Raw genomic sequence first — 24,137 nt, 5'->3', positions numbered from 1 at the left:
CCACATTAGAGCTGTTTCTCTCTGCATCCCAAGGTTCATTAAGACTTAAGATAAGGACCCCATTGTCCAATACTTGGAGACTTCTCCTCCACTGCTACTCTGTCTTTCTGAAAAAGCAGGGTTTCTCAGCAGCGGCACTATGGACATTTTGAGCTATAGGGTTCTTTGTGGTGGGGGCTGTCCTGGGCATCGTGGAAATGGCGCCAGCCTCCAGCCAGAGAACAGCCATTTCCAGGAAAGTTGTAAACAACTGTGCTTTGCACTCAGGCTCCAGCCTCCCCTCTACACACATAACCACCAGCTATGTCACAGGAAGTGGGTGAGGAAGCAGAAGAACAGCAAGTGATGGATTCATTCTGCAATGAGTAGCGCAGTGTTACAGCCTACGCAATATACTCCAGCTTTTTCCAGTTAAAAAGGAAATGTACTCAAGTGATAGCTCCTCATCATCTGAAAGCATGACATTTTTCTAGTGCTGTTTTTATTTATGACAGTACTTAGCACTTCCATGGTGCCATGGAAGCTAGTGCCAGCTTATCTCAGTGCCATAGCCTTTGGTCTTCTATGTGTGAACATGCTCCCCTAACACACGATTACACATGTGCCAGGTTTTTTCAGGGCCCTGCCTGCCCTCTCTGCCCCTGTGTAATCCCACACCACTGACTTCCCAGCTGACCGACTATGATAAGATGACCTGCTTCACTGACATCCTCCACAGGGCTGGGAGTGGGGGCTGTTTTAGTCCCCAGGAAGGCCAACCTTGAATGACTCAGATGCAACACTATTTCCCAGTAATAAAAGCCCAGCTCCAGCTGTTGGCCTGAGGGTGGGAGCCTGTCATTTCTCAATAGAGCTTTGAAAAGACAGCCCTGTGAAGCTCCAACAGAAATGTGCTGCAGGTGTCCCGCAGACCTCTGCTGCCGCCCACCCCCGCTTGGCTTGTCACAGCTCACCACCTTCCCCCTCTTCATTCTCTCGGGGGGAAAAAACCCAGGTAATGAAACACCTTCCTTTTAGGATGCCTTGATCTCTAAGGTGCTGGGGATAATATCCCCAATCTAGTGGAATTCTAACTCAGACTTTGTTTTCTACATTGAGAATCATTTCAGTAATGGAACAGCAGGAAGCACCCCAATGTCTCATTTTCTCTGAAAATAGAAATGACAGGGAAAATATCCATTGTTGGTGGCCTTCGATGGAACTCAAGCATCTTAGAAAGGCAGCCTGTGGAGCCTGCCTTTCTTCTGCTGGTGAGTGAGCAGTTGATGGCTGCTGGGCACATGCAGCTGGGCAAACACTAGGCTGATGCCTGCGATTCCTGGCTCTTCTCTTTTGTCTGTGGATGTTGCGCTGGGTGTCTGGGTGTTAATCTTCCTTTTCCACTATCCCCATCTCTACATCTGGAGACAGCTTTTTCTCTTATGCGTATGCAAGGCCATTCTGAGAAAGTATCATGCCCCTCCGAATCCTTTCCTGAATAAATCCCACCCATTTTTCAGGAGTTAGCTCTCTCATTTTGGCACGTAGCTCCTATCTGATGCTGGGAGCATTTCCAAATGTTTTCTATTGAGAGCAGGTAGTGGTCATTATTCATGTTTAGAAGCCTCCATTCTCGGCATCAGCCTACCTGCAGCCTGACTCTGCTGTTGTAAAATAGTCTTCTTGGTGCCTCTTAGGCAGTTGCTAAAGCTCACGGCCCCAGGAAGCTTTTGATAGCTTCTTGGATCTTTTTCTGGAAGATTCCAGGCTCCTCTAGGCCACAGCACCCCGAACCCCACCTGACCAGCCCCTGGCTGTTCCTGTTTCCCACAGTCTGCTCTGAAGCCGTGAAGCCTTGGCAGCCTCTTTCTCAAGGGAGTCCTAGATATTAATGATAGTGGTACATCACATTGAAATGCTAAAATAGCAATCAGTGGAACTAATTCCCTGATGTGCAGGTCTAATGCGCTGTGTTGAATCAGAAGCCTTGCTCAGTGAGCAAACTCATTAAATCCTTAGGAGGAGCCTTCCTCAGAGACTGCCTTCACACACATGCCCTGCTCATTCTGTCCCAAGCCGACCCTGTCAGGGAAGCTGTTTCTTGTACTTGCCTCGTAACTACCTCTTGGGGATGTGAGAGACCAGGGTTGTAAGAGGCGGCTGCCATAGAGAATACTTACAGAAAGAAAACACAGGAAAAAAAGGAGAAACTGTTCTTCCTCTCCTAGGAATGCAGGATGAGTTGCTTTCCCAAACCTACTCCCCAGGTTCATCCAAAATTTAAAGGCCCCAGGCTCTGAGAGATTTCCCTTGGGTGATACCCCTGTTCTTCATCCTGGCAACTCTGAGTGATGTGTGGGAAATGGAAGCGAGGCAGGAAAATCCTAGGAACCTGAACACCCGAATAATCTTGAAAGATCCATCTTTTTAAAAAAATATGTAAGTGTGTGGAGCTGTAATTTTTATATAATTGAGTGTTGGCCAAATATGAAAAACAATTGAATTGAATTCTTTTATTATTATTATTATACTTTAAGTTCTGGGATACATGTGCAGAACGTGCAGGTCTGTTACATAGTATACACATGCTGTGGTGGTTTGCTGCACCCATCAACCCGTCATCTACATTAGGTATTTCTCCTAATGCTATCCCTCCCCTAGCCCCCCAGCCTCCAACAGGCCCTGGTGTGTGATGTTCCCCTCCCTGGGTCCATGTGTTCTCATTGTTCTACTCCCACTTACGAGCGAGAACATGCAGTGTTTGCTTTTCTGTTCTTGTGTTAGTTTGTTGAGAATGATGGTTTCCAGCTTTATCTAGGTCCCTGCAAAGGACATGAACTCATTCATTTTTATGGCTGCATAGTAGTCCATGGTGTATATGTGCCACATTTTCTTTATCCAGTCTATCATTGATGGGCATTTGGGTTGATTCCAAGTCTTTGCTATTGTGAATAGTGCTGCAGTAAACATATGTGTGCATGTATCTTTATAGTAGAATGATTTATCATCCTTTGGGTATATACCCAGTAATGGGATTGCTGGGTCAATGGTATTTCTGGTTCTAGATCCTTGAGGAATCGCCATACTGTCTTCCACAATGGTTGAACTAATTTACACTCCCACTAACAGTGTAAAAGCATCCTTATTTCTCCATATCCTCTCCAGCATCTGTTGTTTCCTGACTTTTTAATGATTGCCATTCTAACTGGCATGAGATGGTATCTAATTGTGGTTTTGATTTGCATTTCTCTGATGACCAGTGATGATGATCTGTTTTTCATATGTTTTTTGGCCACATGAATGTCTTCTTTTGAGAAGTGTCTCTTCATATCCTTTGCCCACTTTTTGATGGGGTTTTTTCTTGTAAATTTGTTTAAGTTCATTGTAGATTCTGGATTGTAGCCCTTTGTCAGATGGATAGATTGCAAAAATTTTCTCCCATTCTGTAGGTTGCCTGTTCACTCTGATGATAGTTTCTTTTGCTGGGGAGAAGCTCTTTAGTATAATTAGATCCCATTTGTCAATTTTGGCTTTTGTTGCCATTGCTTTTCGTGCTTTAGTCATGAAGTCTTTGCCCATGCCTATGTCCTGAATGGTATTGCCTAGGTTTTCTTCTAGGGTTTTTATGGTTTTAGGTCTAACATTTAAGTCTTTAATCCATCTTTAGTTAATTTTTGTATAAGGTGTAAGGAAGGGGTCCAGTTTCAGTTTTCTGCATATGGCTAGCCAGTTTTCCCAACACCATTTATTAAATAGGGAGTCCTTTCCCCATTGCTTGTTTTTGTCAGGTTTGTCAAAGATCAGATGGTTGCAAATGTGTGGCATTATTTCTGAGGCCTCTGTTCTGTTCCATTGGTCTATGTATCTGTTTTTGTACCAGTACCATGCTGTTTTGGTTACTGTGGCCTTGTAGTATAGTTTGAAGTCAGGTAGCGTGATGCCTCCAGCTTTGTTCTTTTTGCTTAGGGTTGTATTGGCTATACGGGCTCTTTTCTGGTTCCATATGAAATTAAAATATTTTTTTCTAATTATATGAAGAAAGTCAATGGAAGCTTGACGGGGATAGCATTGAATCTATAAATTACTTTGGGCAGTATGGCCATTTTCATGATATTGATTCTCCTATCCATGAGCATGGAATGTTTTTCCATTTGTTTGTGTCCTCTCTTATTTCCTTAAGCAGTGGTTTGTAGTTCTCCTTGATGAGGTCCTTCACGTCTCTTGTAAGTTGTATTCCTAGGTATTTTATTCTCTTTGCAGCAACTGTGAATGGCAGTTCACTCATTGTTTGGCTCTCTGTTTGTCTATTATTGGTATATATGAATGCTTGTGATTTTTGCATGTTGATTTTGTATCCTGAGACTTTGCTGAAGTTGCTTAATCTTTTGTTTTAAGCTTCACTCTTTTGCCTCTTCCTCTCATCATTAAAAAAAAATGGTGGGATTGGGAAATGCATGTTCTCTGAGAACCTAAACGACCCATTTGACATTTCATTTAGTTTTATTTCCTCTCTCCATATTGTGGTTGAATCCAATAACATAGCCCCGAAATGATATACAGAAATGCAAAGAAGAAGAAGAAAGGCTCCTGCATTATTCTGCAGTTAGTATCATTATCTCTGGGGAGCTGGTAGTCTCTAGGGGATTATTGGGTGGACATGTGAGGCCAGTTCTGACCTGAAATCCTAGTGTCACATTCAGCAATCAAGTACTTTGGTGGCTCCTAAAATGACTGAAGACAATGCCCACACCATGACACTAGCACTTATGAGGGCCCAAACATGGGCTATAGGGGTAGGCACTTGGTGCATTGGGGTGAGTCCTGTTACCTTCCTTTTCTTTCTATATCAGCCTAAATGTTAAGATAATTCTTGGACAAATGGGAGACTCAAACCTTGCTCACAATGACAGGATTCTGAACATTCGTTCCATGTGAATTAATAGTAGTTAGGACTTTGTTTTGCAGCCTGGATTCTTTCCTATATGGCCTCCATGCCCTCTTCAAAGGTGACTTCAGAATAACAGCACGTGACGAGTGGGTATTTGCTGACATGGACCTACTGCATAAAGTTGTAGCTCCAGCTATCAGGATGTCCCTGAAACTTCACCAGGTAAAAACCTATTTACTTATGTATTTATTTATTTATTTTATTTTTGAAATGGAGTTTCGCTCTTGTTGCCCAGGCTGGAGTGCAATGGCATGATCTTGGCTCACCACAACCTCCACCTCCCAGGTTCAAGCGATTCTCCTGCCTCAGCCTCCCAAGTAGCTGGGATTACAGGCATGCGCCACCATGCCCAGCTAATTTTGTGTTTTTAATAGAGAGAGGGTTTCTCCATGTTGGTCAGGCTGATCTCGAACTCCCGACCTTAGGTGATCTGCCCGCCTTGGCCTCCCAAAGTGCTGGGATTATAGGTGTGAGCCACCGTGCCTGACCAAACCTATTTTTTTTTTTTTTTTTTTTTTTAAGTATCACTCAGCTACTCAGGAGGTTAAGGTGGAAGGATTGCTTGAGCCCAGGAGTTTCAGGCTGCAGTGAGCTATGACTACACCACTGTACTCCAGCCTGGGTGACAGAGCAAGACCCTGTCTCTTGGGGAAAAAAAAAGAAAGAGGATCAGCCTGAAACTTTAGGGGAAAAAATGGCCTTTGAAAAATATGGTCTCCTTTCTCTCCACAGCTCTGTAAGTGGGTTTATTACTTAGGTAACTAAGCATTGAAGCCGTCCAGATATTCTTGACTTTAGCCAATGGTGATTTGCCCTCAAGAGCAGCTAGGACGTGGTGATACTCCACTAGGAGAAAGACAGGTATTGTGCAGAGATAATAACTTAGCAAAAGTGCCCAACCTATATCTAAAACTATATGCGAAAGTCAGAGGAACCTAAGCCATGAAGCTCTTTTCTAGCCATATTCCATTGGTTAGTGCAATGAGATAAAGAGGTGTCCTCTGTGCCGAGCTCAGGATTTGGAAAAAGAACAGGAGAGAGGAAGATGAGGAAAGGGCTTAGCTTTGGAGGTCACTGGACAGTTGCCACCTGCATGCTTCCCAGGGGTGAGTTCCTCTGATCCTTGCCCAGCCCCCATCCACACTTCTTCCCACCAGGACCAGTTCACTTGCCCTGACGAGTATGAAGACCCAGCAGTCCTCTACGAGGCCATCCAGTCCTTCGAGAAGAAGGTGGTCATCTGCCACGAGGGTGACCCGGCCTGGCGGGGCGCAGTGCTGTCCAATAAGGAAGAGCTGCTCACCCTGCGGCACGTGGTGGACGAGGGCGCCGACGAGTACAAGGTCATCATGCTCCACAGAAGCTTCCTGAGCTTCAAGGTGATCAAGGTATGGCAGCCACGCTTTCTGGGTCCCCCGTTGGCTCACATCTCTCTATCTAAGAAGAAATAGAATGGTGGTGGACAGGGGGCCACTGACACAGGAGTCCCTGTGCCGGCATCCTCTGTTCAGAGGAATGTTCTGGAAGGAGCACTGGCCGGCAAGTGGGGCAGGGCATGGCATCGGGCTGGGTGCTGCGTTCCCCTGGCAGGATCACCCTCCACCTCAGAGCCAGCACACAGGCACAGACTTTGCCAAGAAGACCCAGTAGACACACATGTAGGTGAGAGTCAGGATATAGCTTATTTGTAGAGACTTTTTAATTCTCTAGAACCCACACCTGTCTCTCATAACCCGTTCCTGGCTCCAATAAGCCTTATTCCCAATGGCTCTTCTTTTCATATAGCTTCAAATCACTAAGTGAAAACAAAAACTACTTTCTTTGCATTCTCTCTCAGTTTCCCCATGAAGATGGCATCATATCCGTCTTGCAGGACAGCTCTTCTGGCTTGACTGTGAAAAGAGCTTTACACCAAACTTTTGTAGTCACAGATATTCAGTCCCAGAGTCCTGCTCTCTCATTGTAGTTAAAAACCAATAGATTGGCCAAGGCGGGCGGATCACCTGAGGTCAGGAGTTCGAGACCATCCTGACCAACATGGAGAAACCCTGTCTCTACTAAAAAATACAAAATTAGCCAGGTGTGTTGGTGCATGCCTGTAAGCCCATCTACTCGGGAGGCTGAGGCAGGAGAATTGCTTGAATCCAGGAGGCGGAGGTTGCGGTGAGCCAAGATTGCGCCATTGCACTCCAGCCTGGGCAACAAGAGCGAAACTCCATCTAAAAAAGAAAAGAAAAGAAACCAATAGACTGGAAAACACAGGCCATCTGCCTTTCTTCCCATTCCCTCTCTGACCGGCAGGTTAACAAAGAATGCGTCCGAGGACTTTGGGCTGGACAGCAGCAGGAGCTCATATTTCTTCGCAACCGCAATCCAGAGCGCGGCAGCATCCAGAACAATAAGCAGGTCCTGCGGAACTTGATTAACTCCTCCTGCGATCAGCCCCTGGGGTACCCCATGTATGTCTCCCCACTAACCACATCCTACCTAGGGACCCACAAGCAGCTGAAGAACGTCTGGGGTGGACCCATCACTTTGGACAGAATTAGGACCTGGTTCTGGACCAAGTGGGTAAGGTAAGTTTTTACAACAAATGCCTCTATCCAGATGTTGGGGGAAGGCATGGGGGATGCAGGGAGCTCTGTACTCCTGGTTCACATTTCAGTGTCAGCCACCATTTTCTCATATGGTTAAAACTGCTACCCCCAAGTGGCATTGAACAGATCATTTGTTTCAGCAAGCAGTCTCAGATTATGAATCCGTGGGAAATCTCATACAGATGAGAATCTCTTTCCCCCACATTTGCACAGGCTGAGAATCTGCTTGAGTTCTTGCAGAGCTGCTGCCAAGGTCATGAGTCTTTAGCAGTAACCGTTCCACATCTGTTAGCAAGAACTGGAAGAACATTCCAGCACACAGTTCTCATCCAATAAGTCTTCTTACCTGGACATAGTAATCAGTTGGGATGAATTCTAAGAAGTTTTTCCGGAAGATGCAGAGCTCCCCATCGAGCCTCGGCACTAAGGGTTCCTATGGAAGGTTGAGACTGAAGCCCATTCATCCTGGTGCAGTCTGTTCATTGACCAGATGCCGAGGTTTGCGAACAACAGCCCCTCTTCCCACCAGCATGCCAGGTGGCTGCTCACCTAGAGAGCATGGTCTTCGATCCCGATTTAGGCAAGGCCATGGTGGAGCGTTTAGGGGGATTTAGAAATGTGTTGGTGAGAATCCTCAAAGGATTTCTCCCTCCCACAGGATGCGGAAGGACTGCAATGCCCGCCAGCAGAGTGGCGGCAACATTGAAGATGTGGACGGAGGAGGGGCCCCGACGACAGGTGGCAACAATGCCCCGAGTGGTGGCAGCCAGGAGAGCAGCGCAGAACAGCCCAGAAAAGGTGGTGCTCAGCACGGGGTGTCATCCTGTGAAGGGACACAGAGAACAGGTGGGTGCAGTGGGGGCCTCCGAACTACTGATGAAGTCCTGTTTGGTCCCAGTGAGCAATGCCCTGAGTTATGATGTTGTTTTGACCTCTGAGAGCACCTTCTTGCATTGGGACAATAGATGCCGGAAATTTGCAAACTCTTGTAATTTCTGCTCAGAAAAACAACTCTCCATCTGTTAGATTCAGCTTTTACCATTTATCTATCTGTCCATGACCTTGGCCAGCCATTCATCTGTCTGTCCACCTGTCCAGGGGTCGCTCCATTCCATTCCATCTCTCACTCTATGACCGTGTGATGGTGTGCCTTCTGCATCTGGCCGTGTTGTAGCTATTGACCCATGTAGTGTCTTCCTCTTCTGCCAGTGTTTGTGGGGTACACAAACAGGCCTCCTGCCTTCCCTCTCCTGCTTCTCACTGATTCTCACCTTCCTCCACTTAGACTTGACATTTCAGAGCAGAAGAAAAGAGGGGAGGAAGGGTGCCCACAGATAGGAACCTAGGAGGTAGCTGCAGCCAAGCTTGGCTGAATCTAAAATTTAAAATCATGTTTAAACTAACACGCAAATAGTTATACTCCACCAGATGGATGAAGTTCCAAAACTCCACTGGTGGTCTGTGCTGGGGAGGAGGTGGCTGGACTAGAAAAGGAGGTCCTGAGGGTTGGCAGAGGATGAGTGTCCTGGGAACGTGAGAGAGATGAATGCTCTGCCCTGGTTCCTGCTGGCCCTTGGCTTTACCCTCTGAAGCATGTTAGTGGTTTTACCTTTTGGCCTCAGTTCTTCCTCACTGTCCAGGAGCGTTTAATAAGTGCCTCTGTGCATGCTTCTCCTGCCAGCTCTGCACCAAATGAGCCAGGAGTTACAGTCCCTGCCTCCTGGGAGTGCCCAGAGCAAGGCAGAGGATTGAACAGAGACAGTAGGATGTACGCAAACATGGGCAAGACATGAGAGAGAAAAAGAGAGAGAGACACAGAGAGAGAGAGAGAGGATGTGTAAACCAAAAAGTATCTGAGACAGCTTTCAATTAATTTAGAGGTTTATTTTGCCAAGGTTAAAGATGTGCTCAGGGAAAAGGGACATGAGCAACAGACCCAACTGTGGCTACCTTTTCCAAAGAGGATTTGGGGACTTCATTATTTAAAGGGGAAAGAATGGGCAATAGGGGAAAAAGGCGGGGCGGGGGGTAGGGAAAAGGGGCATTTTGCAACCACTGCAACCAGCCTTTGAGGCTTTTGATCAACCTTCACTGAATCCACATTTTACATGTAAAAAGAGTGGGTAGAGAAATAGTCAATTGTACGTTCATCTCCAGCTCTGCAGATCTGCATTTTTACATGCAGTAAACATAGAGTTGAAGAAGGACTCATGAGTGCCTTTGTCTCAGGTGAGCAGATGGAGGACTCCTAGTCCTGTCTTTGTCCCACATTTGTAAAGATAAGCTGTTCATTTACATTGTCAGGGTGAAATTTAACAGAACTGTTTTAGAGTGAAGATCTTGGGGCCCACAAGTAATTTCTCTGCAAGCAAATTAGAAGGGAGGCAGTTTTGTGTGTCTCGGTCCCCAGGCTTGACTTTTTCCTTTGGCATATGAGTTTGGGGAGATTTTATTTTCCTTTCACAGATGCTAGATAGGTAGATAGGGACTGATTGATAGAGGACAGAAAGAAAGGTAGGTAGGTAGATAGATAGGTAAATAGACAAAATAGGTAGTATCAGCTGCTCAAAAGAAAGGAAAAAAGATCTCCCCCTGCCCCACCCACCCCATGCTGTTTACTCTGAGGCCCTGCAGGACGCCTGCTGGAGGCCTCCCGTGCAGCTCCCAGGCCTCCGGTATCTCATTGTTTAGTTAACATTTCGTATCGCATGAAAAATGTGTTTCAGGATCACGGGAGTGACTTTCCAGATGGGAAAATGCAGAGTAGCTTCCAAACGGTGAAATGCCTAAGCGTCTGTCATTTGCCAGTACTTCCAGGTGACTTGTGTGGACCAGAGAAAGTCTAGAGTCAGGGGGGTCTGGCTACGGGGTGGGCAGGGTCCGAGACAGGAGTCAGAGGTGGGGGCTCCAGAAGCGCTTCAGACCTGGTTTCTTGAGGCTTGGCAGAAAAGAAATTGGAGGCTGGGTGCTGTGGTGCACGCCTATAATCCCAGCACTTTGGGAGGCTGAGGTGGGAGGATCACTTGAGGTCAGGAGTTCCAGACCAGCCTGGCCAACATGGTGAAACCCCATCTCTACTAAAAATACAAAAAACATTTAGCCAGGTGTGGTGGTGGGTGCTTGTAATCCCAGCTACTTTGGAGGCTGACGCAGGAGAATCCCTTGAACCCAGGAGGCGGAGGTCGCAGTGAGCCGAGATCACGCCACAGCGCTCCAGCCTGGGCAGGGGGAGAAAAAAAAAAATTGGAAACACCTTCTTCTCTTTCTTCCTAGTAAAACAGTGCCTGCAACTGGCCTTGCCTGGAAGAGCTGGTGTTTCTTCCACTCCCTGCAGTCCAAACACCATAGGCAGTGAGCATTCCTCACATTTACAGAAGCAATCACAGCTTCCCGTTTGTGGAAGATGTCAGAGCAAGATCTTTTGTTTTTAATTGGATTTTTAACTTAAAATTTAATAATCAAACTATACAATCAGCATAGTTTAAAACTCAAACAGAACTGCCTGGATTAAAACAAAAATCATGGGTTTCCCTGCTTCACCCCCCAGGAACATTCCTAATTCCCAGAGGTTACCGCTTCCAACTCTTGCAGCTGCTTTGTATTTTTTGGGCATCTACCTCCACATATTTAAATGACACGCTTACTCTGGAGCAGGATCTACTAAAGCCCAGACCAGCTATTAAATTTCTCATGAATGCTTCTTAAAACTGCTCCTGCCAAGGCCACCGCTGACTTTCTACATTTTACAAGTAAAGGTGCGTGCCTGGCAAAATATCCCACACCCCACATGCCTTGGCCACACCTGCAGCCTGACTTTGTCCCAGGCTCTGAGACCCGTTGTTGTCCTGCTAGGGGGATGGAGGGTTGGGGAGATTTATGAAGCCCTGGGCCAAGCATCAGCTGCTTTGAAATTACCCGCCTTGCTGCCACTCTGCTCTTTCTTTGCTCCCACGGCTATTCACGGCATCCTTGCTGCAGGAGATAAAATTTGGTAACAGTAACAGTTCTCAGGTGCTACTCTACCAACACCATCCTGAGTACTTTCATGTGCAAATTCACTGGATCCTCACCATGGCTCTTAGAGATGCAGGCGGTTTCACCCTCCTCATCTTGCAGATAAAGAAACTGAGTGTATTAGTCCGTTTTCACACTGCTATAAAGATACTACCTGAGACTGGGTAATTTACAAAAGAAGGAGGTTTAATTGACTCACAGTTCTGCATGGCTGGGGAGACCTCAAGAAACTTACAATTATGGTGGAAGGCGAAGGGGAAGCAAGACACATCTTACATGGTGGCAGGAGAGAGCAAGAATGAGGAAGTGCCACACTTTAAAACCACCAGCTCTCATGAGAACTCACTCACTATGACAAAAACAGCCTGGGGGAAACCACCCCCATGATTCAGTCACCTCTCACCAGGTCCCTCCCTCAACACATGGGGATTTTTTGGGGGTGGGGATACAGAGCTAAACCATATTATTCTGTCTCTAGTCCCTCCTAAATCTCATGCCCTTTCACATTTCAAAACCAATCATGCCTTCCCAATCATCCCCCAAAGTCTTAACTCATTCCAACATTAACTCAAAAGTCCAAATCCAAAATCTCATCTGAGTCAAGACAAGTCCCTTCCACCTATGAGCCTGTAAAATCAAAAACAAGTTAGTTACTTCAAAGATACAATGGGGGAACAAGCATTGGGTAAATGTTCCGCTTCCAAATGGAAGGAATTGGCCAAAACAAAGGGGCCACAGGCCCCATGCAAGTCCAAAACCCAGCTGGGCAGTCATTAAATCTTAAAGCTCCAAAATCTCCTTCAATGCCATGTGTCACATCCAGGTCACACTGGCGCAAGAGGTGGGCTTCCAATGCCTTGGGCAGCTCTGCATGGGTACCATCCCCGCAGCTGCTTTCATGGGCTGGGGTTGAGTGTTTGCAGCTTTTCCAGGTGCACGGTGCAAGCTGTTGGTGTATGTACCTTTCTGGGATCTGGAGGATGGTGGCCCTCTTCTCACAGCTCCACTAGGCAGTAACCCAGTGGGACTCTGGGGGCTCCAACCACATATTTCCCTTCCACACTGCCCTAGCAGAGGTTCTCCATGAGAGCTCTGTCCCTGCAGCAGACTTTTGCCTGGATGCCCGGCATTTCTATACCTCCTCTGAAATCTAAGCAGAGGTTCCCAAAGTTCCACTCTTGTCTTCTGCACACCCTCAGGCCCAACACCACATGAAAGCAGCAAAGGCTTGGAGTTTGCACCCTCTGAAGCAATGACCCAAGCTGTACCTTGGCCCCTTTTAGCCATGTTGGAGTTGGAGTGGTTGGGATGCAGGGCACCAAATCCAGAGGCTGCACAGAATGGTGGTGTCCGTGGCCCAACCCATGAAACCATTTTTCCCTCCTAGGCCTCCAGGCTTGTGATAGGAGGGGCTTCTGTGAAGATCTCTGAAATGCCCTGGAGACATTTTCCCCATTGTCTTGGCTATTAACATTCTGCTCCTTGTTACTTATGCAGATTTCTGCAGTGGGCTTGAATTCCTCCCCAGAAAATGGGCTTTTCTTTTCTCCTCCATCGTCAGGCTGCAAATTTTCCAAACCTTTATATTCTGCTTCCTTTTTAAACATAAGTTCTACTTCCAAACCATCTCTTCATGAACAAATATGACTGAAAGCTTTCAGAATAAGCCAGATCACCTCATGAATCCTTTGCTGCTTATACATTTCTTCCACCAGGTACCCTAAATCATCTCTCTCAAGTTCAAAGTCCCACAGATCTCTAGGGCAGGGGTGAAATGCCGCCAGTGTCTTTGCTAAAGCACAGCAAGAGTGACCTTTGTTCTAGTTCCCAAAAAGTTTCTCATCTCCATCTGAGACCACCTCAGCCTGGACTTCATTGTCCATATCACTATCAACATTTTGGTCATAACCACTGAGCAAGTCTCTAGGAAGTTCCAAACTTTCACTCATCTGCCTGTCTTCTTCTGAGCCCCCCAAACTATTCCAATCTCTGGCTATCACCCAGTTCCAAAGTTGCTTCCACATTTTCAGGTATCTTTATAGCAATACCCCACTGTGCTGGTACCAATTCTCCGTAAAAGTCCATTTTCACACTGCTATAAAGATACAACCTGAGACTGGGTAATTTATAAAAATAGGTTTAAATGACTCACAGGTCCACATGGTGGGGAGGCCTCAGGAAACTTACAATCATGGCAGGAGGTGAAGGGGAAGCAAGGTGTGTCTTACATGGCAGCAGAAGAGAGTGAGACCAAGGAAGTGCCACACTTTAAAACTATCAGCTCTCACGAGAACTCACCCGCTATCACGAGAACGGCCTGGGGAAACCACCCCCATGATCCATTCACTTCCCAGCAGGTCTGTCCCTCAAAACATGGGGATTATAATTCAAGATGAAATTTGGGTGGAGACCAGAGGCCTAGAAAACTTAGGTCACTGTCCAGTGTCACCCAGCCAGGCAGTGGCCAGTCTGAAAGTCATGCCTAGGCGAGCTGGCTGCAGAACTTGTGATCCCAACCACCTTGCACCATCCCATTGTCCTGGCCCTAGGGATGCTGCTTCAAGTGTCCTTGTCCCCAGCCCTGGGAATGAGCTGATGGAAGCAAGCATTACTGAACACGGAGTGTGCCGCCCTTGCTTCCTGCCTTCCATCTGTGCAGCTGGCATGTACCTGCCCAGCATGACTTTGTCCTGTCCCCTGGCTGGCAAGGGTTCCACTTATAAGTGATCTTCCTTCTGGCCTCACGAGCAGGCAAAGCTGACACCCAGTTCTTTCTGAAGCAGCCAGCAGGGGCTCCTTTACTTTCTCACTGTGGTCAGGGAGGGACAGGAGCAGAGCAAGGGACTATCTCAAGTCCCTTTCTAGCTCAAGGAGCTGACATGCTGAGGAAAGAAGGCACTGCAGCCTAGGAAGCTATGCCAAGGCTTTTATCCCCAGCAGAGGGTCAGAGAGCTAGAAGGGGACAGGGGAGATTGAACAAGGCGTGCCACCCCTTTCCTACTTAAAAGAAGGAAACACCTCTCCTGCTATCGTCTCTCCTGCTTTTTCTCTCTGGTCTTTCATGCAGCTCTGAAACTCACAAAATCGTAAATCTCCACAAAGCAAGTCAGAGTGATTTTATTTAAACTTAAATCAGTTCACATTGTTCTTCTGTTGAATGATGGCTTCAGCTCAGAATTTGTGAGTCTGCTTAGGCTGCCATAACAAAGTGCCATGGCTCGGGTGGCTTAAACAGCATGAGCCTGCCGTCTGCCAGTTCTGGAGGCTGCAAGTCTGAGATCCAGGTGTGGGGCAGGCTTGGTTCCCCCTGAGGGCTGGAGGGGAGTGGGGTCCAGGACCCTTCCCTAGCTTGTGGTGGTTCTTTGGCATCTTTGGCATCCCCTGGCCTGGAGAAGCACCACTGAGCTCTGGCTTCGTCTTCACATCGTGTTCTTCCTGTGTGCTTGTCTGTGTCCACACGTCCCTTTTTTATAAGGACACTGGTCATCTTGGACTCAGGGCCCATCCTACTCCAGTATGATCTTATCTTAATGAACTACATTTGCAATGACCCTGTATCAAAGTAAGGCCCCACCCTGAGGTCCTGGGGGTTAAGGCTTCAACAGAGGAATCTGGGGAGGGAACACGATTCAGCCCGGAACACCCACGCACATCCCATGCGCACCCCTCCCCTGCAGACCCCCATCTGACCTGCTGCCTCTCTGATGCCTTCTCTCAGCCCTCTCCTACAAGCCCATATCCCCAGCACACGGCCTCTTACTGTCCCTCACCAGTGTCAAGCATTCTCCTCCTCAGGACCCCCTCAGCTGCTGCCTCCTCTGTGTCGAACGTGCCTCTCCCGGGCTTGCAGCTCCTTCATTCACTCACGCAGCCTCCCATCAAATCCCAGCTTATCCAAGAGACCCTGGCCAGCCTTCCATACAGCACTGCTGTCCCCCTGCCCCACTTTCTCTTCCCCTCCAATCCGTGCCTGATGCATGTCCCTCGTCTGTGGTCGGAATTCCCCATGAGCTGTTCACTGCCCGGCACCTAGGACAGTGCAGCCCACACTGGATGCTCAGTTGGGCAGCTGTAACTTCTGCAGAGCCTGTGACAGGAGCACACGTGAAGACCATGCCACCCTCCTCCCTGCTCTCCCCACATCCTGCCAGGTGAGGGGCTGCCTGCATACACTGCAGCCACCCATTCGCATGCCCGTCTGGGGGTGCACACACCTGCAAGTAGACCCAAGGTCCGCCCTGGGAGGGGACCCTGGGGAAGAGGCCTGTGCAGGCCCCAGTTTGGGGCAGCGAATTCTGGAGTCCTGGGAACCCAGCACATGGCCAAGCAGGAGTGGGTGGGAGCTGGTTGACATGCTCCCGCTCCACAGCTTCCTGGCCCTGTGGGGACACAGATGGCTGCAGGGGCCACCAGGGGAAACCTCTGAGGTGCTGAGCTGGGTAGTAAGCATGGTCTGGGCTCAGCAGACAAAGGTTGAATGAATGAGTGGATGGTTACCCCTCCTGGCCTCAGCCACTTACACTACAGCTTCCCTAGAGGGCGAGGGTGTAAGGCTCTCGGGTCTCAGACTTGCAGCTGTAGCCAGGTTCTATCACAGCCAAGAGCAGTGGAGCCAAGAGCTGCCGATCTTGTTGGCTCTCCTGAAATGTACCATCATGTCCTTGGTGCCCCAATCCCCCTGCCAGAATCCCTCCAGGATGTGACTCAGCTGTCCAGAAGGCTCTCCAGGAGACCCAAGACTGAAGGCTCCTGGTGATACTTGGTGATAGGGCTCTGAAAAGAGGGGCCCTAAGGACAGCTGATAGGCTGAGGGGAGGACTGCACCCATGGTCCCCTTCAGGTACTTCCCCAGCCCGAGAGCAGCCAGGCTGCCTTCAGATGCAGCTGAGATCCTCAAGCGGTCCCTATGAGGAACTCAAGCACTGAGGGCAGCCGCCTGTCCAGACCATTCGGACTGGAGTCCCCGAGGGGGCCCAGTGAGCTACAGGAAGGTGCGGGGCATGAGGCCCAGTGGGGAGGATATCAGGGGACAGCCCTGCCATCCGCCTTGCCATGCTGCAGCCCTGCCTCAGCTGCCCGGGCATCTCTGCACTCAGCCTCTGCTACGGCAGCTGCCTTCAGTGAGGCCTCCTGGGGCAACTCCTTTAAAGCTCATGACGGGGCCCCAAAGCCGGCCGGCGATGTAAGCAAAATGCCCACTTTGGGGATGCCAGTGGGAACAGGGCTGGAGGCCAAACTCGAATTCAGGAGGCTGGAAGGTATGTGCATGTTTGCTTCAAACCAGCATCCGGGGCCCCCAGGAAGCCTCCAGGCAGCAGGGAATTCTGAGACACCATGGGCACAGCAGGTCTCCTGGAAGAAATCCAGAGCCGCCCAAAATAGGCACAGGAAAGGGATAACTTGACGACCCCACACTCAAGACATGGACATCTCTCTTTCTTGTCCCCTGGAAAAATTAAACGTCACCTTCTTTCTACTCCCACTGTGGTAACAGCCACAGTGGGGTACGGGCCACCTTCCACTGTGGTTCACTACACTTGCTTCTTCCCCATGGGCGGTAGAAGGTCAGGAGCCATTGTCTTGTCTCAGCAGTTAGCAGCTCCCCCAACACATACACTCCTGGGCCTCATGTTGGAGCCCTTGGCCTTGGAAAAGGAGAGTACGAGTAGGTGTGAACTTCCTGAGGGCTCCTACATCCACACCATGGCACCCTCGGCACTCAATACACAGCAGATGCTAGAAGATGCCCGTGGTGTCAGTAAGAGAGAAGTTGCACCCACAGGCTCTTACCTCCTGCACCTGGCCACGCCCCTGATTCTGACCTCCTCCTTCATGGATGCGGATGGTGTGCGCATGTGGGTCTGTAGCCCTGACTGGGACCGGGAGCGCAAAGCTTTCATTCATCTCAAGACACTGCACTTGAGACCCAATGTGCAGGTAGCCCCTGGGGTTCCAAGGAGAGCAAGCCCAAGAAGGAGGCTACCACAGTGGGAGGGGTGGCTCTGCCTGGCCCTGCCCGGGACACTTTGCAGAAACCACCTGCCTGCCATTCCCAGCAGGCCATCATTCCCTTCAGGCATGTGAACATAACTGGATTTGATTTCAGTCTCTGGCCTCCTTCTCACCCTCCTCCCAGTTAAGTAAAACAACCATGCCCGTCCCAGTTGAGACACACAGCTCCCAGAAAGGAAGCCGGAGACCTGCTTGGCCAGTGCAGGGGGGTTAGAGGCCAGTCTCCAGCTATGGGGAGGACATTCCTGATCCCGGATCTTTGTACTTGACCCTGGAACAATGGAGGAATCACCTTCCTATTTTCCTAACCTATAGCTTGCCCTCCAGTCTGCAGTGGCAGCCCCTTGGGTCTCAGCCTCTAGTCAAGATACTGATTAATTTTTTGAAATGCTTCTAATGGCCAAGTTTAAGAAACACTGTACCCACCCCGAACTTTCTGAGACCCACTGGATTTCTAATCAGGGTTTTGGCATCTGGTCTGTTTTGCAGGTTTGTCCCATGTATCCTTTACTTACATGTTAGTGTGCTGGGTGCTGAGCTCATAGCGGTGATACAGGGCTCCTTTGCTGCAGAAAGGGCATATAGTGGAGAGGACTGTGCATCAGACAGTGACAACACAGTGTGCTGAGTGCCATTCGAGAGGTGGTCGGGGGCCTCTCAGACTGGAGGACCTGCCTCTCTGGGAAGGGCATGACAGAGACACTTAGCCAAGTAGCAAAGAGTGAGCAGTTTTGAAGGGCGAATTTGAACCAAATTCTAACAAGGGTCTTATTTTACTCACCAAGTCACCAAGACTCAACTCGCATAACTGGGGACCCAGCTGCCCCCAGCCTTCGTTGGTCCCTGCCTCAGTTCTGGCCAGGTATCCCAATCCCAAGCCCTTGCTAGAGGCTGAGCGGACTGGGCTCCCTCCTGCCTGAGACCCCACGAGCAGAACTCCTCTCCCCAGGCCGGCCACGCTGTGCATCGGCTGCTGCTGGTGCACACAGCACTTTGCACCCAGCCGCCAGGCGCTCACTATGCCAGCCTCATCTAGGGCCCGACAACCTGCAATCGGCTTGCTGGGGTAAAAAGTATATGTCACAGCTGGAAGGGGAGTTGGCCTAGCAGTGGAGGCTGGTGACCTACTTACTGGTGAGCAGTTAGGAATTCGTAACTAATCCGAATCCCAGATTGGAGAGGGAGGCTGTGTTCTCATATCACTAAGGAGCAACACCACCACTTTTCAGACAACATCAAAGACAAAGGAATTAAGCGCCACGATAATAAACCAAGGAGGGTGATTTACATATGAGGTATTTCCATTCAGGTTCTAAAAAGGTTTCCCCTAGAAACATTCATAACTTGGTAATACAGTAATTTGCAAAATAAGTTAAATTGTAAAATAATGATCCTGAGTAGCACAAATGCATTTAGCATAGTTTGCTTCCTTAGTGCTGCTCCATTTGCAAAATTAATTTTGAAAAAAAAAAGAGCAATGAGAAAATCTGAAGCAATGAAATCAGGTGGTGGGGGAGTCCTTGTCTTGCACAGACTACAGCAGGCCACTGCCCTTTGACACACAGTGGGTTATTTGTCCCCTTGTTCCTGGAATTCTCTGGGAAGTTCCCCACCAAGTGTGGGTGGTCTTCTTTTGAGCATCACCATCATTGACTTGTGGATCAATGTGGAGTATTTTTGGACAGTGATCAGCTTTACAGTAGAAATCGCAAACAGACGTCCGGCCCTGCCAGACGCTGAATAAACTAACAAATCGCCCCCCTTGTTTTTCATTCTGATTCATCAGGATCCCTTTCCTCCTCTCCTTTTTCTCTGTAAGAGGAACATATTCAGCTACTCAGCCGGGACCTTTCAGGCTGGCCTGGATGCATCCCTCCTGCGGCAGAGGCGGGTGGGCCCCATGCTAGGGGCTGAGCACACTCACCCTGGGGAGGGCAACCCCGTCACGTGGAAGCCCACAGCACTGTGGGGTGAGCACTCCACACCGTCACCACACGAGCAGGAGAAAGTGAGATGGGAGCACTAGTGCCCCCTGCAAATGGGCACTCGACCATCATAGCATCCAAACTGGCACTGTGGTCAACATGAGGCAGAAAGGCTCCTTCAGCCTAGGCCACAGTGGGGTGGGGTGGGGCTGGAAGGATCCCTGGAATCCCCTTCGTAATGTGTATCCCTAAGGAATTGCCTCTTACATGACATGTCAGTTCTTGGGTTCTCCTAGGGGCAGCCACACCCGCTTCAGAATCACCAGATGCACAATGAATAATGGGCATTTGGGGTGAGGTAGAACACAAGGCAATGCATAGGACGTCCTTTCTGATACTCATGCCTCCGCCCCCTCTGTTTGTCTTGATTTAATGCCTAACTGTAGCAGCTGCAGGAGACATGCCCATGAGGCCGTTCATAGAACTGTGACGTCACTAGCTGCTCCCATCAAAATGATATTTTGCAGTTAGCCCCTGGTGATCATGGATGCTCAAGTTAAGCAACCCGGTGTTCTAGCCAGCACCCGTTTCCTCAGACTGCTTAGACTGCAAAGCTGAACCACAGGCTGCACAGGTCCATCATGCACAGAAGACCCCATGATGTTATCCTGCTTCCAGAAGCTTGGACACAACCACATCTTTGGGGGCAGTCCAGTCCCTTTTGTCAAAAATGGCCTTGTCTAGACAAGTCTCAGCAAAGGCTGGGGTGGCAGGGCCCCTGAGGGGCGAGGCGGTGGGCAAAGGCCCAGGCCTGGCCAGTAGTGTGCGAGCCTGTAAGGAAAGCTGTTCCGGAAAGGAGGCCACGGCATGGGCTTTCAGCTCTCCTCCCCTTTCTTCTTTTCCATGGCAAATAAAAATGACAGAACCCTGCATGTTTTCCTTTATCGCTGCTGGTCAGATGAGCATAGGAACCAAGATCCTGAGCCAGGATCACATTTGGGTTTACTTTATGAGCCCAAGTTCCGCTCCTGGCATCGTCCTGGTTTGCCTGAACCGAGCAGCTTCCAGGGATATGGGACTTTTCAGTGCTAGAACCAGGAATGTCCTGGCAAACTGGGCAGATCTGTCACCCTGGCTGCAGCTTCTCACACTGTACCCCCAACCCCAACCCCAGCCCCCACCCTTGGGTGCCCTTCGGTTGGCCCTTCAGTTCTCAGGACCTGGACTTGGCGGGAGGGAGTGGGTGAAGCAGTGGTCAGGCTTCCAGCTCTTGTCCCAGCCTTGCAGGTGGTGCACTGAGGCGGGGTCATTGGGCCCAGGCAGAGCAGGCCACTTGCTTCCCCACACAGGTATCGATGTTCATGACCACCCGCTACAACTCTGTGTTCTGCTTTCTTTTAAAGGCAGGAGGAAAGGCAGGAGCCAGTCCGTGCAGGCACACTCGGCACTAAGCCAAAGGCCGCCCATGCTGAGCTCATCTGGCCCCATCTTAGAGAGCCGCCAAACATTCCTGCAGACGTCCACCTCAGTGCACGAGCTGGCCCAGAGGCTCTCGGAAAGCCGGCTCTCCTTGCACACCTCAGCCACGTCCCTGCACTCGCAGCCCCCGCCTGTCACCACCACGGGCCACCTGAGCGTCCGCGAGCGGGCCGAGGCACTCATCAGGTCCAGCCTGGGCTCTTCCACCAGCTCCACCCTGAGCTTCCTCTTTGGCAAGAGGAGCTTTTCCAGCGCGCTCGTCATTTCCGGACTCTCTGCTGCGGAGGGGGGCAATACCAGTGACACCCAGTCATCCAGCAGCGTCAACATCGTGATGGGCCCCTCGGCCAGGGCTGCCAGCCAGGCCACTCGGGTAAGGGGCTGGACAGGGCTCACCAGGACGGGCTGGGGTGGTGGCATGGGCTCCTGGCCTGAGCATGGTACCTGCCTTGCATTCCCACCTTTCTGCCTGCAGAACCCCCTCCCCTCCTCTGTGGGGTTCCCAGAGTGAAAAGGACAGTGATTAGACACGAAGTGGCTTAGCTACTCTTGGAAGCAGACAAGATACAGAGCACATGTCCTGTAAATGATAATGCCCAGGCAGACACTGAAAGGAGTCACCAGACACAGGGGTTCTGCAGAACTGTGGCCATCTACCCTACACTGGGGCATGAGGGAGAATGCCCTCCACCCATTCACACAGTGGGACTCTTCTCACATGGTTCTGGCCTGAGGGAGAGGAAAGGGCACCTGTCAATGCTGGAGTTAGAGCATCATTGCTGCTTCTCCAATGGAGTTAGAGCATCATTGCTTCTTCTCCAATGGAGTTAGAGCATCATTGCTTCTTCTCCAATGGAGTTAGAGCATCATTGCTTCTTCTCCAATGGAGTTAGAGTATCATTGCTTCTCAGCCAATAGATTTAACTTTAAAGCTGCTGAGACGGCCCACTGCTTTTAGGTATTTAAATACTAGACAAGGAGCATTTTAAGGACTTCACCCAAATAAGCTCTTCCTTGTCTAGAATCCTGAGCCAGCTGAGATGAAATGAATACTTGAGCTTCATCAGTGCGAAAAAAGTAAATAAATACCCGGCAGTTCTCCTTCGTAACCTGGTAGACAGAAAAATCGATGGTGTCAAGGCAAAAATGGGTCAGATTTGGAGAGTTGCCCCACTCCTTTTGAGTGTTCAGGTTTCCCTGACCATGGCTCATGCTTTCCATCAAGCACCAGAGTTGCAGCAGCTTGGCCTCTGGTTCTGGGTGAGGTTATTTAAAGGTGGAGAGAAGGGGCCACACCGCGGCTTGGCCTCTGGTTCTGGGTGAGGTAATTTGCAGGTGGAGAGAGGGGGCTGCACCTGAACATTCCTAGTGTCGCTCTCCCTCTCCTTCATGGGAAACGGCTCTCCAGGCAAGTACCTTCCTGCCAGGGGAAGCCGAGGCTGGGCCAGCCGCCCCACAAGGAGCCACAGGATTGCAGCCGTGGGTGCCATCTTTCACGGAGGGGGAGATTTATGGGCTCTCCTGGAACCCCCAGGCTTTCCTGGCGAAGAGGAAAGAGCTGGTTACTTCAGGAGTTTGACCTTAGTTAGATAACTAAAAGAATACATTTCCCCTCCCTTTTCTTTATTTCCTCAATAAAAATGCACAAAGTATCACCCTTCTCCCTGCCCCAATCTGTGTTAAAGTCAGTCTGTGGGTGTAGTTCTGCGATTCCGTCAAATTCTCCTTCCGGCTCTCCAAAACAGACAATTGTCTTGAGACCACATGCCCCCAGAATAGAATGGCCTCTGTGTTTCCCTGGGGTCAAGCCTGCTAGAACTCAGCATGCATGACAGGCTAAGTGTGCAGGAAGTGACACGAACCACAGCTGGAAAGCCAGGCGCACAAATGCCCTTTCCCCCCAGGGCCGCTCTTTCCAGTGCAGTCATCCAGAGGTCCATGCGCAGAGCCCCTGTGTCTCAGATGTTGCCCGTCCTGTCCTCAGAGGCCACCGTGCTGGCCCTCCATCATTTGACCTGACTTTAGAACCTGACCTCAAGGATATGGCAGCACTAGCCTTTAGCTCCCACAGCACGGGTGGGGTGAGGCCAGTTACAAGTGGGTAGTGCACATTTGCTGAGCTATTCACTGCTTCTCTCTTCTCTTTGGAAGCACCTCTCCGAGCCATGTGAGCCCACCGATGCCACCGAGCAGGGGCAGCTTCGTGACCGACGTCCGGCTGAGGCTGTGGCGGAGACTCTCGGGGTTGTCTGCAGGAGAGCAAGCCAGGAGGACATGGGCCTGGACGACACGGCCTCACAGCAAAGTGTATCGGACGAACAGTGACGGGCATGTGACCGGGCGGGGAGGCCGGGTCCCCACCGCTCCCACCTGCATTGCTCTCCTTCGTGCTCCCCAAATCACAACCAACCAATCCTGCGAACCATGAGGGGCCCCTCCTGTGGAAAAGGAGAGCTGTTCCAGAACACAGAACTCATCTCAGGTTTTTGAAACAAACAAACAAACAAACAACAACAACAACAAAAACCCTCACATGATGGGGAAACAAAAAAACAACAAAGAAGCCACAGCACACCTTCCCCGCCAGGCACAGCGCCGCCCGGAACGGCGCACCACGGACAGCACCACACATGTTCCAGAATCTGAAATCGCAAACAAAAGCCATTTACTATTTTAAAACAACTAAACAGAGCCATGAAACAAATGCCCTGATGAAAATAAGACAACTGCATGTTACATCATTGGCACTTTATATGTTACTGTTACCATGAAAAATAAATGAACAGCAGCACGTCTGATACCATCAGCCGGTTAGATGCATTAAGGTTAAATCTAAGTGTCAGGAAAACCCTATTTCTTTATAATATTTATGCAGCTGTTAAGCGTAACATGGTGGCAGCTTCACAACAAGAACCGTGATCGTGCATGCAGTCATGTCTCCAGTATTCTGTGAAGAGCCAGGATACATTAGGATGTGAGTTTAGAAACTGAGTCCATTCGGTGCATGGAAAGCCCCCTCAGAGTCACACAATGCCCCTCACTGTAGTCTAAGCGATTTGCGGGCTGCCAGCACCCTGCGGGCTTCCCAGGGACGCGTGCTTGTCCTCCAAGCCCCGCAACCCTTACTGTGTCACACAACACTCGCACACACCTTTGTTTTTGAAATTAAAATGTTTATAGTTA

At 49.6% G+C, this 24,137-nt stretch overlaps 1 protein-coding gene across 1 annotated transcript in view; it reads left to right on the top strand.

Annotated features, from left to right (window-relative positions):
- PCNX2 (pecanex 2) overlaps nt 1-24,137 on the top strand; it is a 311,805-nt gene extending 287,668 nt beyond the window's left edge. Inside the window, exons 29-34 of the mRNA XM_025356806.1 lie at nt 4,945-5,089; nt 6,085-6,315; nt 7,229-7,503; nt 8,183-8,370; nt 20,879-21,327; nt 23,106-24,137. Coding sequence (XP_025212591.1) covers nt 4,945-5,089; nt 6,085-6,315; nt 7,229-7,503; nt 8,183-8,370; nt 20,879-21,327; nt 23,106-23,279 — 1,462 coding nt within the window. The 3' untranslated portion in view covers nt 23,280-24,137. The remainder of the gene's footprint in view (nt 1-4,944; nt 5,090-6,084; nt 6,316-7,228; nt 7,504-8,182; nt 8,371-20,878; nt 21,328-23,105) is intronic.

Source organism: Theropithecus gelada, chromosome 1 (genome assembly GCF_003255815.1).
Source record: "Theropithecus gelada isolate Dixy chromosome 1, Tgel_1.0, whole genome shotgun sequence".
NCBI lineage: Eukaryota > Metazoa > Chordata > Mammalia > Primates > Cercopithecidae > Theropithecus > Theropithecus gelada.
Note: the sequence above shows the minus strand (reverse complement) of the source record. Positions and strands in the feature narration are given on the sequence as shown.